The 16,827-nt window shown below is 42.1% G+C and overlaps 1 protein-coding gene across 2 annotated transcripts in view; it reads right to left on the minus strand.

Annotated features, from left to right (window-relative positions):
- MYOM1 (myomesin 1) overlaps positions 1-16,827 on the minus strand; it is a 138,844-nt gene that overhangs the window by 34,923 nt on the left and 87,094 nt on the right. For both annotated transcript variants that reach the window (XM_065889262.1, XM_065889261.1), the window contains 3 exons: positions 9,998-10,124; positions 6,405-6,589; positions 2,348-2,462 (listed from right to left, as the gene is read on the minus strand). In XM_065889262.1, coding sequence (XP_065745334.1) covers positions 2,348-2,462; positions 6,405-6,589; positions 9,998-10,124 — 427 coding nt within the window. The remainder of the gene's footprint in view (positions 1-2,347; positions 2,463-6,404; positions 6,590-9,997; positions 10,125-16,827) is intronic.

Here is a 16,827-nt window from a genome sequence, read left to right on the forward strand (position 1 = left end):
ACTTGTGGTGCCCACACAGCACCTGGCATGAAGCAGGTGTTCAGGAAACACATAGTGCAGGAATAAATATGTCTGTTGCATATGGAACCAGCCTCAGTGTCCTGGGTTTGGGTTCCTTCGTGGCGATGCTTCAAGTCAAGCATCTTGACTCTGTGCCTCCCAGGATTTTTTCCCAGGCTTGAGCCAGTGGTTCCTGAGCGGGTTAGTCTGCTGCTGTTCAGTCTGCAGCTGCTGTTAGTAGTTATATTCTGGGAATGGAATGGCCACAGAATGACTTTGGGCGCCTTGTTCCAAACGAGTGAAACAAAACTCTCCCCCAGGAGCTCACCAGCAGACTCCTTTCTGATGGTAAAGTTTCCACTAACATCCTGACTGGCCACCTGCCATTCCAAGGGTTATTGATGAGAAAACAGGAAATCAATTTAAGCTTTCTTTAGTCAATCAGATTTGGGTTCCACTGCTTAAAGGGTGCTTTTAACCTATCAATGACTAGATAGTTTATTTGTGTAATAATCTAAATGTTCTTACAAGGGCAGGCTCACAGTTGGGCTCTTCTGCATGTCTATTGGCACCCTATATATCTGCACAGTTGGCACCTGAAGGGTCTGATTTCTATAGGAATGTGTGTCCTCATGTCTTCATGTGTCACCTTTTACCTGGCATTTGGGCTCCTAGCATTTTTCTATTTTCTCATGAAGTTTTGCAAAGAGTACTTATATGAGGTATGGCACTCTATCCAGACACACCTACCACACTTTGGTACAAGAAGGTCACTTCTGTCGTACCCGGTGCTAGAGGGTAGTTACAGGAGTAGATGAAAGCAGTTTATGAAGTAATAGGATGAAAGGGGCAGGTACTTCCTCAAAGGATACATTAGATATTCTTTTCAAGCAGCATGAAGTGAGAGCAGAGTTTTCTATGTTTACATTCTTTTCTCATCCTAAAAACAAATATTACATTATATATCTGCTCTTTATTTCAGTCTGAAAATAGGAATGGATTAAAGTGAGAGTGCTTGGACTAGAATGAATATAAACTTAAAATAACTGGTTAATACTTTTTTTTATCCTCTTTCATTTCCAGTGATTTCTTTCATGTAACTTTAATGAGCTGAAATTTATAACTTTGAAAAGGAGATTAAATGACAAAATAAGTATTATATAATGATCTGAAACTACTTGCACAGTGAACACTATAAACTTTGTTCACATAACAAAGGGAAAGACTGTCTTTCCTAGTACAATCATGGCATCTTGAAACTGGGAAGTGAGGCTGCCTCAACTCTACAGATCATTCAACTAGGACCGCTGTTAGTTTAATCCAGGGGTCAACAAACTATGGCTTGTGGGCTAAATCTGGCCCATTGCCTCTTTTCATACGGCCTGCAAGCTAAGAATGGTTTTTACGTTTTTAAACAGCTTTTAAAAATAAAAAGAAGAGGGCTTCCCTGGTGGCGCAGTGGTTGAGAGTCCGCCTGCCGATGCAGGGGACATGGGTTCGTGCCCCGGTCCGGGAAGATCCCACATGCCGTGGAGCGGCTGGGCCCGTGAGCCGTGGCCGCTGAGCCTGTGCGTCCAGAGCCTGTGCTCCGCAGCGGGAGAGGCCACAGCAGTGAGAGGCCCATGTACCGCAAAAATAAATAAATTAATTAAAAATAAATAAAAAGAAGATTAATATTTCAAGACCTGAAAACTAGTTGTAATTCAAATTTCATAATGCATGTAATGTATCATATTACATAATGCATATATCAAGCACAATAAAGTTTTATTGGCACACAGCCATGCTCACTAATTTATGTATTGTCTGTGGTTGCTTTTGTGCCACAGCAGAGCTGGGGATTGTTACAGGGACCATATAACCAAAGAGTTGAAAATATTTACTATCTGGCCCTTCACGGAAAAAGTTTTCTGTCCTCTGGTTTAACTTAGTAGCTACAATTATATAAATCCTACTTTTGTTTAAGGATCATGCTTGCTACCTGGGCTGTTCCAGCTTCCTCTGTGATGGGAAAATATTCTTGTGGGAATTAATGGCCATAGTATAATAGGAATAACGTCCCAGGAATGTATGCTTTAAACAGTTGGTCCAGGAAGCATAATTTGATCAAGAACTTCCCTGTTTTTAAGTATGAACCAGAGTAGCCCTGGACCACTACAAACGTGGCTCGCCCCTGCCCTAAGGTCCTGTGATGGGGTAAATGATTGTCATGTCCTACGCTCATTCTTACCAATCATTCGGCTAGCATACAGTGATGATTTTGAAAATGAGGAAAAGCATAGAAGTAAGGTTGAATGTTTCTTTGGTATCTTACACAGATGAGATTAACGAAAAAGTAAAAGCCTACCTGGACGGGTTTCTGCCACAACAGGCCCAGCAAGGTCAGACGGCTTCCCGACACCTGCCTGGTTTACGGCTCGGACTCGGAACACATAGCTGACACCCTCTTTGAGGCCTTGCACCTGGAAGAAGCAGGTATAGAAGTGATGGGTGCTTTGTGTCATTTGAACAGAAGGGCCCTTCCTCTGTGGTGGCAATTCAATTATACAGCACAAAGGGCACAGGACTTGGGTTCTGAACTTCATTCTGTCAAAGACTGTGTGTGGCTTCAGCTAAGACTTTCTTCTCTCTGGACCATGTGTAAGTAGAGATTTCCAAGATCCCTTGAAACTCAGATGCTGTTTCTTTTTTAGATAATTTAATGGCCACCAGTGTCAGAAACAGAAGATTAATACAGGTATGCTTTAAAGGAATCAGCCACCTTATTCTTTGGTCAAAAGACAAATTACAAAGTGCTCAGGAGAGCTTATATGCTGCCCTTTTTTTCCTGATCCTTTTGAGACATTCCATGAATAATTTCAGATAAAATTTCTGACAAGAGAGGGGAATTACAAGCACAGATCACAGATCATGGATCACTTTCCATTTAAAAGCATGTTAAAGCACTAAAACAAAAACAAACAAAAATTGTCCCTATAAATATAATACAGCTATTTCTCACTAAACAGACAAGCAGGGACTTCCCCGGTGGCACAGTGGTTGGGAATCCGCCTGCCAATGCAGGGGACGCGAGTTTGAGCCCTGGTCCGGGAGGATCCCACATGCCATGGAGCAACTGAGCCCGTGCTCCACAACTACTGAGCCTGCACTCTGGAGCCCACAAGCCACAACTACTGAGCCTGCATGCCACAACTACTGAAGCCCATGCGCCTAGAGCCCATGCTCTGCAACAAGAGAAGCCACCACAATGAGAAGCCTGCGCACTGCAATGAAGAGTAGCCCCCGCTCGCTGCAACTAGAGAAAGCCCACGCGCACCAATGAAGACCCAACGCAACCAAAAATAAATACATAAATAAATTTTTTAAAACGATAAAATCTTAATAAATAAACAGACAAGCAATTAACATGATTGTGAATTTTAGTAATTTGTGAATAGTCAAATATATTCAAATTCCAAATCCTCACATTTTCAATCGTCAAGATGTTTTCTGAGGACCTATATTATATGTGTGCCACCAAGCTAGGGTTACAAGAGCATAAGAGAAGTAAAAAACATATATAATATGTTTTTATACAACAGTCCCACTTCATAATTTTTTGTGACTTTCTTTGGGTTCAGCACAGTCTCATTAGTATTACAAATACTGTCAATATTTTACAAAAATTATCTTTTCCTTTTTAGAACATGTGACTTTTAAAAGCTATATGTATTTTAAGAAGGAGTTTATTACACACAAAGGGCACAATTTTTTCCCATAGTGTTGTGATGGAGATTAACAGCCAAAATGGGATTTAAATCAAACAAAGCTAGAATATACTTATTCAACTAAGCGAAGTGTTTGTGACCATGTATTTAGATGAGCTATGTATTAAATTGTTGGGTTTTTAATCTAATTATTTAATTGTATTGTGTTTATGGTAACAGAATGTCACTACCTATATAGTGATAGCTTTCACTGGAGCTAATGGATTTTTGAAATGAATTTTAATCCGTAAATGAATTTAGGCACAGGCTAAATGCATAAGAGTTTGATGTATTTAAATTCTACACTTAGAAATAATGCCAGGCAACTGTGGATCTACAGAAAGGAACAGAAACATTTCCTTGTCGTGATAAAAACAGACCAGTTGCCAGGTACCTGCCACATCTGCACCTGCCACTTAGGTAATATGTGGCTGTGAGTCAGATTTCTGCCAACACGGCACAGGAAGCGAATCCACTTCCTAGTGTCTAGTCACTGAGGTGACAGGCACACCCCTCCACTCTTCCTTCACCGCAGGGGCAATGACTGCTGGCTTAAAGCACTAGAGATGCATAATCTATATCCCCCACCCCTTCCAATTATTCAGTCCCTCTCACCACATTGTCTCAGCAGATTGTAATTACCAATCAAGAAGGAAGCATGAGCTCTGTTGGTTAAACCTTTTGGTGGATAGTAACGCATCTTTCACTCTCTAGGAACCCCTAGACACTCAGTGCTAATGTGAATGGGGGTGCTTCTGGCAGAAACCGGTTAGGCCATTATGTTGCAGTGCCACGGTGCTAAAATCTCCTGTTCCTGGAGCTATATGTCCTTTCCTCACTTAAATTTGACAGATTAAACTTTTTAACATGCACACTTTTCCTCCATTTCAGGGCTGAAACTTTTCTGAATATGAAACATCTGGAAAAGTGACTCCACATCAAAATGGGTATGGGGACTATAGGACATCTCTACTTTTCTTCTTTATGCCTTTACTGCTTGAATTTGTCATCATAAGCATGCATCTGTTTTATAATCAGAAAAATCAGTAATTCTATTTTTGCTTTAAAAATTGTGGCCAAACTCTAAGGTCATTTCCTTACAGAAAGTTCGTCTCCTGGTTTGTGAGGGGCACTCAACCTCAGTCTCTCTCTTTCCCCTAAATTTCCCTTTCTTCTTCTTTTTTAAAAAAATGAGTGACATTAACCATTCTTTGATGTGTTTAAACTCCATTATTTTCTCTTCCTACTCATTTTTCCTGGGCTCTTGGTCCCCTTTGCTTGTCTTCTCACTCTCACTTGGTTTCCCGTGAGTCGGGCTCCTGGGATCCTGTGCTATGGCAGATGGAGGATTTGGAAGTCATGCTGGCCATAAGCACACACCACCATCATCTAGGATGTGTCCGACCTTTGTTTTACACTAGCCCTTGGGGATGTCTTTGTATCTAGAGGCCTCCTGACTTCTCTGGACAGCCAAACAGCACCCTAGGCTCCAGACCTTCCTTGACCTTTTCTCTTCCCCACGAAATGTGACCTTCCTTATCTCCTCATGGTATTGTAAGGGGCTGGAGAGCTTACTGGCACATGGGAAGCTGAGTTAATGGCATGTTGGATATAATGGTTTAAGGGTCATCTCTCCTGGAGGGTACATTTACATCTTTTTATAGGGACCCCAGAGAGTGGCTGCCCTAACCCCAGAGAGTGGCTGCCAAATGGTATGGACTTTAGTGGCAGGTTGACAAGAGAAATCTCTTAAACCAGGTATACTCTGAAAATCCTCCAAGGCCCACGCCCTGGGTGGTGGCATATTCTGCCAACAGATAAGACTGCACACTGAATGCACTGTGAAGCTTCCTGTTTGACTGTGGTCATACAGTCACACTTCATTGTACGTAACAAGAACTGGAGTCATATTCCCCACAGTTTCTGAGGCCTTGTGGCATCAGGGTCTCCAGATGCCACTGCTGACAATAGGGGGAAACATTCTTTTGAGATTTCTATTTGGTACTAGTGAGAGAGTCAGTGGCTAGAGCAGAACAGTCTCTGGCAGATAGAGTTAGAAACTGGTTCAGTTGGAACACTCTAGAGGAACCTGGAAGGCAGTGACATGGAGAAGGGTGAGAACAAGGTCAAGAGTTGAGGCAACTCATTCCTCTGGTCCCTGAGAGCTCACGTGAGCACAGGGGTGAGGGGGCAGGGGAGGTAAGGCCGACCACGACTCAAAAGGATCAGCAGTTAAAGGCTTACAGGCATGAACTCTATGAAAATAACACCCTCAAATCAAAAACCACCAGCAAAAAAATTCGAGGTAGGAATGAGAAAGTCACCTTTTGGAGATGGTAACATCTTAAGACTGTGAGTAACAAAAATGTGAGGTGGGTAAGTGGAGGCGAGGAGGGACAGAAGAGGGAGGAGGGATCTTTCCTAAAGCCAGGCAAAGGGATTTGGGTCAAATTACAAGCAAATTGTTTTAAGTATCAGAAACATCCCCAAAACCTCACCGACTGCCAAATGGAATCCTACCAGGATCCCAACACATGACACAGACCAATGATGAGATGTTCTGCTTTATCTCACTGACTTTAAAGTTAACTTCGTTAGAAGAACCAATTTTTTCTTTAAAAAAAAAAAGATTTTCTCAAACTGTGAGCATCCTCTTACCCTCAGGTATGTGTTTTTCAGAGCCGCCTCATTGAGTCCTCGCCACTGGTCCTCTTTGGCACTGGCCTCCTTCATGTCCATAAAGTAGCCAGTGACCGGAGTCCGTCCTGAGTGGATTGGAGGCTTCCACTGCAGAACCAGGGAGGTTTTTCTGACTTCACTGTACTTGAGACTGTGCGGTGGTCCTGAGAGGGAAAGAGAGACTGATGCGTAACAATCATAATGGAGATAAGAAAACTCCAACGTGTGTAAACCTAGAACCACATTTAAGGTCTTAAAGCTGAAGCTAATGCTGGTGTTCTTCTTTTGTAAAATCTACTACTCCCATGGAAACAGGTATTCCGTGCTCATTTCATATCAAGGTTCCTCAACAGCTCTGTATCAGCCTATTAAGACCCTTTACGGGCAGCAAGTGGTTAAGGCCAGTTCAAGGTGCCCTCCAGCAGCTGGATGAAGCCTTGCCCTCAGGCTGTCCTCAGGCCTGTGTTCCTCACCTTTTATCATAACAGTTTAATTTGGTTGTAGATTCAATTTCAGATTATTTTTGGATGACAATCTGAAAATACCCCACAATCTCAATTATGACGAAGAAAGCAACTCTCTTTGATGGCTTATGAATATAGAAAAATATATATATTGCAAAATATATATCCCTCCCTCACTGGAGGGATATCTTTCTCGTAAAGCATATATCCCATATAGGGGTAAAAACAAACTACAATTGTGGTTACAAAGAACTTTCACCAAAACAAATACAATCAATCCCATGAGCCCTGAATCTATGCTAAACCCTATCAGGTATTTTACATTCTTTTATCTCACCCATCCCTAAAACAATTAACAGAAAGCTCAGAGACACCAAGGAACTTGATCAACCTGTTCAGGAAGGAAGCCAAATACTTCCTGTGTGTGCTCTTTGCACTCTTGGGCGAGTCCCATCTACTCACTGATGGCCTGCATCTTTGCATGACTACCAGCTGCTATGAAGGTGATATAGTTATTTATTTTCTTTCTTTTTTTTTTTAAAGGGTAGAGTCAGATTTGCACTTTATTTATTTATTAGCTGCGTTGGGTCCTCGTTGCTGTGCGCGGGCTTTCTCTAGTTGCGGCGGCTACTCTTTGTTGCGGTGTTCAGGCTTCTCATTGCGGTGGCTTCTCTTTGTTATGGAGCACAGGCTCTAGGCACGCGGGCTGCAGTAGTTGTGGCTCGCAGGCTCTAGAGTGCAGGCTCAGTAGTTGTGGCACACAGGCTTAGTTGCTCTGCAGCATATGGCACTCTCCCGGACCAGGGCTTGAACCCGTTTCTCCTGCATTGGCAGGTGGATTCTTAACCACTGCACCACTAGGGAAGTCCCTTTATTTTCTTTTCTCTTTCCTCATTTTTTTTTTTAAATAACAATTGGTTTCTAACCAACCAATCAAAAGCACCTGAACTGACTCACAGTGGCCTGAGAGCCAACTACAAGCACAGACTCCATCATGCTATGCTTTGGCATTTTGCAACTGATCACTGTGTTTTTTGGGCCCTTTTCCTCAGCTTAATGGTCACTGGCAATGAGTCATCCTTGTCTCCTGATGATGCCTTCTGTGGAAATAGGTTTAAATAACACCAGTACCTTACACTGGTGTGGAGTGCTCTGTTTTGCAAAGGGTTTTTATGACCATTGTCCTGTGTCATCCTTAGAAGCCAGAGAGGTATCCCAACAGGTAGCACCAGCCCTTTCTTCCAGAGAAGGACCACTGTGCTGCTGCTTCCTACCCCCCTTGTGTCTTGGAATGAGCAGACCTAGTTTCCAACCCTAACTGCCACTTATTGCCTGTGTGACCTCCTGGGTATCATTTAACATGAGTCTGTTTCTTCATCCGACAAAATGTCCTAAATGCTCTCACCTATCATAAAGCTTTCTTGACTCATGGCTTGCCCAACACTTCTCAGTGAGTCAAGGGTGAATCTGGGAAAAGAGAGGCCGTGGGGGTGGAGGACTGCCCCGTTCACTTCTCTGAGTTGGGAGCACTCACCCTGCAACCTCTTTTGCTAACTATATCTCTACCAAACCATTTTCCACAGGTCTGCTCAGAATTTCTTGGTCTGTCGTCATTCACATTTTAACTTTATTCAGGAACTGTAAGAATTTAAAAACAGACCCACTTTTGTGTAGGTGGCAGAAAGAACTTAAGAAATATCGCCGGCTTCAAGAAGGCGAAAGGAAAGCCAGTGTGTTTGCCTCTTGTATTAACTGAAGGTGAGTGAACTCTTGAACTTCTCTTGAGTTTCTCTTGTCATCTTTTTATTCACACCTGATAGAGATGTGATGCAGATGGACGCTCACTAAGTGAAGGCAAAAAAGATGGTCCTCCAAATGCACTAAGGTTTCAAATAGAGAAAGCGGGTGGCACTGGGGGCATGGCTGGATCCACCCAGTGTGCCCAGTGTGGCCTGGTGTTCTAACATGGTTGGAGCCAGTGCTGTAGCAGTTGTTATAACAAGCTGAATATCCAACCCAAGTGGGAGAATTCAGTCATTCTGTGGCACTAAAGTATTTTGGTGTTTGAAGTTAGTGCCATTGGAAGCACAATAAAACCATCCACTAGGGACTTCCCTGGCAGTCCAGTGGTTAAGACTCTGCCGTCCAATGCAGGAGGCGCAGGTTCAATCCCTGGTCGGGGAATTAAGGCCCCCCATGCCATGTGGTGAGGTCAAAAATTAAAAAACAAAAAGCAAACAAAAAAAAACCCATGCACTGACTACGTTGCTAGTCTGACTCTTAATGACTTAGTAAATTTGTTAGTATTCAGTTTTTACATTTGTTCACTGTTGTGACTGTGTAAAAGTTAAAAGCATAGGTAACTGTTTCTGGCTTCTCCCCACTTTCATCCCTGCCCCGTCAACCACCCTCTACGACAACCTCCAAAGGAGAGCATTTCCAGTCCGGTTCCAGGATCTTTATTGTGATGCAGAGTTGGGAAAAAGTTGACATAGACAGAAAGGACTCAAGAGCTAAGTGGAGAGATATAAGAGGCAGGAGGCCAGGACTGAAGCCCTAGGCAGGCATGTTAGGTCCCCTGTATGTACAGTGAAGAGCTGGGAGCAAGGGAGGAGGAGCCCACAGGAAGGAGGCCACAGAGGCTGGGGCTGAGGAGATGGGGGAGGGAGGCTGATAAATGAAATGCTCCAGAGCAGTGGGAGAATGCACAACTTGGGAGTGCCAGAAGACATTTTTAAGAAATTTTGCTGGGGGATGTGAATTGGATGCCCTTTAATGGCCTTGAAGAAGACAAGCAAAGATTAGAATTCCTTTTAAATAATCAAGTGGCATTCAAACTGTGTGCTTCCGTCCATCCTACTCCATGCAGAGGCTGAGCTATGGGGACTCTAGGATTTATTTGGAATATAAGAAATTTATACTCAGTTTTATATTGGTACCTATTGTTTCATACTACTGTAGAAATATTTAACGTAAACACAAGGGGCTGAGAGAATTTGTCTCCCTTAGAAGCTGTATATATGTACCACTTAAATTTAGTTCCAGGTTGTAGGTTCCATTGGAAGAAACTCTGAGCCTCAGTGCTGAGACATGGTCTTCCCAGTTTACCTGGAACAGCAATGGTCCACTCTTCACATTTGAAGCTTGCGCTTACTGCCGAGGGTGCTCCCAAGCCAGCGATGTTCATGGCTGCCACTTGGAACTGATACACCATGTTTTCCTTCAAGTTGCTAATCTGCAACATGGACAATATCATGGATAGTGAACATTTCAGGTTTGTTTTTCTAGTGGTTCAACATTTTATTTATTTACCTCCTGTGTTGGACATACTCTAGGGTGACCCCCCAAAGAATCACACCCTTTTGTAATCTCCCCTTGCATTGGGGTGAAACCTGAGACTTGCTTCTAGCCAACAGAACATGGCAGGGGTATTGGAATATGAGTCCTGTGATTGTATTATATCATATGGCAAAGGAGGAGGGATATTTCAGATGTAATTAAGATCCCTAATCAGTTGATTTTGAGTTAATCAAAAGGGAGATAGATTATCCTGGGCGCACCTATGATGTTGTGATTTATAATAAGATATATATATTTGGTTTTTGTCCCCATTCCTGGCACAGAGCTCCTAAAACACTTGGAATTTCCTAAGTGATGACAGTTATAAAGTATCTTTTGTTGTGTTAATGAGGTGACTTTTGGAAAGCACCTAAGGATGGGGACTGGTTGCCAAGGGAACCAATCATGTGATTAGAGGGTGGGAACTTTCAGCCTCATCCCAGACCTCTGGAACTCCGGGGAGGGAAGATGGGCTGGAGATTGAGTTCAATCACCAATGGCCAATGATTTAATCAAGTGAGTCCATGTAATGAAGCCTCCATAAAACCCCAAAAGAGCAGGGTTCAGACAGCTTCCAGGTTGGTGAACACATGGAGGTGCTGGGATAGTGGTGGTCTGGAGAGAGGATGGAAGCTCCATGCCCATTCCCCATATCTTGACCTATCAATCTCTTCTATCTGGCTGTTTCTGATTTATACCTTTTATAATAAACTGATAATCTGGTAAGTAAAATGTTTCTCTGAGTTCTGTGAGCCACTCTAGTGAATTAATCAAACTCAAGGAGGAGGTTGTGGGAAATTGATTTATAGTCTGTTGGTCAGAAGCACAGGGGACATCCTGGACTTTCAACTGGCATCTGAAGTGGGGGCAGGGTTATTCTTGAGGGACTGAACCCTTTACATGTGGGACCTGAGTCTATCTTCAGGGAGACAGTGTCAGAATTGAGTTAAATTGTAGGACACCCAGCTGGTGTCTGAGAAGTGTTGTGAGTGTGAAGTAGTGTAAGAGCAAAGGAGAAACACACAGGAGGGAAAGTGAGTTTTTCCAAAGGACCGACTTAATCAGATAGAAACTCTTAAAATGGGGTTTGGGCCCTGCCTAAAGAGAAACACTGTCCTGATGGCCTTGAAGAAGCAAATACTGTTTTTCAAACTGCTTAGCCACTCACATTTGGAGAAGGACAGCCTCTAGGAGCTGAGGGTCTCAGACCTACAGCTGCAAGGAACTGAATTTTGCCAACAACAGTGAGCTTAGAAGAGGAACTTGAGTTCCAGATGAGAATGCAGTCCAGCTGAAACCTAGGTTGCAGCCTTGTGAGACCCTGAGCAGAAGACCCAGCTAAGCCATGCCTAGACTCCTGACTCAAGGAAACTGTGATACCACAAACAGGGACAGTTTGTGGTAGTTTGTTACACAGCAACAGAAAACGAATGCATGTACAGATGAAAATTAAATGAATTCTAATCTTGGAATCAAAATACTCAAATTCTTATAATATTTCTGCTCTTTACTGAGTGATCTCATATTTTCTATATCCCTCAGTATGAACTGGGTTGTTGTGGGGGTAAATATATGTAGTAAAATAATAAATGTGAAAACATTTGCAAAATAGAAATGATGGAATGTATTAATGTGAAAAAAATCCATGAACTAGGCTTTAAAAGAGGAGACAATGAGTAGAAGGACATGCTCTCACTCCCTCTTGCAAGAACACCAGTATTACAACTAACTGCTGAACAATCATCGACAGGAAGACACTGGAACTCACCGAAAAGATACCCCACATCCAAAGACAAAGGAGAAGCCACAGCGAGATGGTAGGAGGGGCGCGATCACAATAAAATCAAATCCCGTAATTGCTGGGTGGGTGACTCACAAACTGGAGAACACTTATACCACAGAAGTCCACCCACTGGAGTGAAGGTTCTGAGCCCCACGTCAGGCTTCCCAATCTGGGGGTCTGGCAATGGGAGGAGGAATTCCTAGAGAATCAGACTTTGAAGGCATGCGGGATTTGATTGCAGGACATCAGCAGGACTTGCGGAAACAGAGACTCCACTCTTGGAGGGCAAACACAAAGTAGTGTGCTCATCAGGACCCAGGGGAAGGAGCAGTGACCCCTTAGGAGACTGAACCAGACCTACCTGCTAGTGTTGGAGGGTCTCCTGCATAGGCGGAGTGTGGCTATGTGTCACCATGAGGACAAGGACACTGGCAGCAGAAGTTCTGGGATGTACTCCTTGGTGTAAGCCCTCCCAGAGTCCGCCATCAGCCCCAGCAAAGAGCCTGGGTAGGCTCCAGTGTTGGGTAGCCTCAGGCCAAACAACTAACAGGGAGGGAACCCAGCCCCACCCATCAGCAGACAAGTAGACCAAAGCAACAGCCAGCTCTACCCACCACCAGTCCTGGCCATCAGGAAACTTGCACAAGCCTCTTAGATAGCCTTATCCACCAGAGGGCAGACAGCAGAAGCAAGAAGAACTACAATCCTGCAGCCTGTGGAACAAAAACCACATTCACAGAAAGATAAACAAGATGAAAAAGGCAGAGGTCTATGTACCAGATGAAGGAACAAGATAAAACCGCAGAAAAACAACTAAATGAAATGGAGATAGGCAACCTTCCAGAAAAAGAATTCAGAATGATAGTGAAGATGATCCAGGACCTTGTAAAAAGAATGGAAGCAAAGTTCAAGAAGATGCAAGCAATGTTTAAGACCTAGAAGAATTAAAGAACAAACAAACAGAGATGAACAACACAATAACTGAAATGAAAACTACACTAGAAGGAATCAATGGCAGAATAACTGAGGCAGAAGAACGGATAAGTGACCTGGAACACAGAATGGTGGAATTCACTGCTGCGGAACAGAATAAAGAAAAAAGAATGAAAAGAAATGATGACAGCCTAAGAGACCTCTGGGACAACATTAAACACAACAACATTTGCATTATAGGGGTCCCAGAAGAGAAGAGAGAGAGAGAAAGGACCCAAGAAAATATTTGAAGAGATTATAGTCAAAAACTTCCCTAACATGGGAAAGGAAATAGTCAACCAAGTCCAGGAAGTGCAGACAGTCCCATAGAGGATAAACCCAAGGAGAAACACGCCAAGACACATAGTAATCAAACTGGCAAAAATTAAAGACAAAGAAAAATTATTGAAAGCAGCAAGGGAAAAACAACAAATAACATACAAGGGAACTCCCATAAGGTTAACAGATGATTTCTCAGCAGAAACTCTACAAGTCAGAAAGGAGTAACATGATATACTTAAAGTGATGAAAGGGACGAACCTACAACCAAGATTACTCTACCTGGCAAGGATCTCATTCAGATTCGATGGAGAAATAAAAAGCTTTACAGACAAGAAAAAGCTAAGAGATTTCAGCACCACCAAACCAGCTCTACAACAAATGCTAAAGGAACTTCTCTAAGTGGGAAACACAAGAGAAGAAAAGGAACTGCAAAAACAAACCCAAAACAATTAATAAAATGGTCATAGGAACATACATATCGATAATTACCTTAAATGTGAATGGATTAAATGCTTCAACCAAAAGACACAGGCTTGCTGAATGGAAACAAAAAGAAGACCTATACATATGCTGTCTACAAGAGACCCACTTCAGACCTAGGGACACATTCAGACTGAAAGTGAGGGGATGGAAAATGATATTCCATGAAAATGGAAATCAAAAGAAAGCTGGAGTAGCAATGCTCATATCAGGTAAAATGGACTTTAAAATAAAGAATGTTACAAGAGACAAGGAAGGACACTACATAATGATCAAGGGATCAATTCAAGAAGAAGATATAACAATTATAAATATATATGCACCCAACATAGGAGCACCTCAATACACAAGGCAACTGCTAACAGCTACAAAAGAGGAAATTGGGCTTCCCTGGTGGCGCAGTGGTTAAGAATTTGCCTGCCAATGCAGGGGACGTGGGTTCATGCCCCAGTCCAGAAAGATCCCACATGCCACAGAGCGGCTGGGCCCACGAGCTGTGGTCTCTGAGCCTGCACATCCGGAGCCTGTTCTCTGCAACGGGAGAGGCCACATCAGTGAGAGGCCTGCGTACCGCAAAAAAAAAAAAAAGAGGAAATTGACACTAACACAATAATAGTGGGGGACTTTAACACCTCACTTACACCAATGGACAGATCATCCAAAATGAAAATTAATCAGGAAACACGAGCTTTAAATGACACAATAGACCAGATAGATTTAGTTGATATTTATAGGACATTCCATCCAAAAACAGCAGATTATACTTTCTTCTCAAGTGTGCACAGAACGTTCTCCAGGATGGATCACATTGGGTCACAAATCAAGCCTCAGTAAATTTAAGAAAATTGAAATCATATCAAGCATCTTTTTTAACCACAGCGCTATGAGATTAGAATTCAATTACAGGGGAAAAAAAACATAAAAAACACAGACACATGGAGGCTAAACAGTACGTTACTAAATAATCAAGAGATCACTGAAGAAATCAAAAAATACCTAGAGACAAATGATAATGAAAACACGATGATCCAAAACCTATGGGATGCAGCAAAAGCAGTTCTAAGAGGGAAGTTTATAGCTATACAAGCCTACCTCAAGAAACAAGAAAAATCTCAAATAAACAATCTAACCTTACACCTAAAGGAGCTAGAGAAAGAAGAACAAACAAAACCCAAAGTTAGCAGAAGGAAAGAAATCATAAAGATCAGAGCAGAAATAAATGAAATAGAAACAAAGAAAACAATAGCAAAGATCAATAAAACTAAAAGCTGGTTCTTTGAGAAGATAAACAAAATTGATAAACCACTAGCCAGATGCATCAAGAAAAGAGGGAGAGGACTCAAACCAATAAAATTAGAAATGAAAAAGGAGAAGTTACAATAGACACCGCTGAAATACAAAGCATCCTAAGAGACTACTACAAGCAACTCTATGCCAATAAAATAGACAACCTGGAAGAAATGGACAAATTCTTAGAAAGGTATAACATTCCAAGACTGAACCAGGAAGAAATAGAAAATATGAACAGACCGATCACAAGTAATGAAATTGAAACTGTGATTAAAAATCTTCCAACAAACAAAAGTCCAGGATCAGATGGCTTCTCAGGTGAATTCTATTAAACATTTAGAGAAGAGCTAACACCCGTTCTTCTCAAACTCTTCCAAAAAATTGCAGAGGAGGGAACACTCCCAAACTCATTCTATGAGGCCACCATCACCCTGATACCAAAACCAGACAAAGATACTACAAAAAAAGAAAATTACAGAAAATTCACTGATGAATATAGATGCAAAAACCCTCAACAAAATACTAGCAAACAGAATCCAACAACACATTAAAAGGATCATACACCATGATCAAGTGGGATTTATCCCAGGAATGCAAGGATTCTTCAACATACGCAAATCAATCAATGTGATACACCATATTAACAAACTTAAGAATAAAAACCATATGATCATCTCAATAGATGCAGAAAAACGTTTTGACAAAATTCAACATCCATTTATGATAAAAACTCTCCAGGAAGTGGGCATAGAGGGAACCTACCTCAACATAATAAAGGCCATATATGACAAACCCACAGCAAACATCATTCTCAGTGGTGCAAAACTGAAAACATTTCCTCTAAGATCAGGAAAAAGACAAGGATGTCCACTCTCGCCACTATTATTCAACACAGTTTTGGAAGTCCTAGCCATGGCAATCAGAGAAGAAAAAGAAATAAAAGGAATACAAATTGGAAAAGAAATAAAACTGTCACTGTTTGCAGATGACATGATACTATACATAGAGAATCCTAAAGATGCCATCAGAAAACTACTAGAGCTAATCAATGAATTTGGTCAAGTTGCAGGATACAAAATTAATGCACAGGAATCTCTTGCATTCCTATACCCTAATGATGAAAAATCTGAAAGAGAAATTAAGGATACACTCCCATTTACCACTGCAACAAAAAGAATAAAATCCCTAGGAATAAACCTACCTAAGGAGACAAAAGACCTGTATGCAGAAAACTGTAAGACACTGTTGAAAGAAATTAAAGATGATACCAACAGATGGAGAGATACACCATGTTCTTGGATTGGAAGAATCAATATTGTGAAAATGACTATACTACCCAAAGCAATCCACAGATTCAATGCAATCCCTATCAAATTACCAATGGCATTTTTTACAGAACTAGAACAAAAAAATCTTAAAATTTGTATGGAAACACAAAAGACCCCTAATAGCTAAAGCAGTCTTGAGGGAATAAAACAGAGCTGGAGGAATCAGACTCCCTGACTTCAGACTATACTACAAAGCTACAGTAATCAAGACAATATGGTACTGGCACAAAAACAGAAACATAGATCAATGGAACAGGATAAGAAGCCCAGAGATAGGGCTTCCCTGGTGGCGTAGTGGTTGAAAGTCCGCCTGCCGATGCAGGGCACATGGGTTCGTGTCCTGATCTGGGAAGATCCCACATACCGCGGAGCGGCTGGGCCCATGAGCCATGGCTGCTGAGCCTGTGCTCTGCAACGGGAAAGGCCACAACACTGAGAGGCCCGCGTACCGGAAAAAAAAAAAA

Source organism: Phocoena phocoena, chromosome 13 (assembly GCF_963924675.1).
Source record: "Phocoena phocoena chromosome 13, mPhoPho1.1, whole genome shotgun sequence".
Taxonomy (NCBI): Eukaryota; Metazoa; Chordata; class Mammalia; order Artiodactyla; family Phocoenidae; genus Phocoena; species Phocoena phocoena.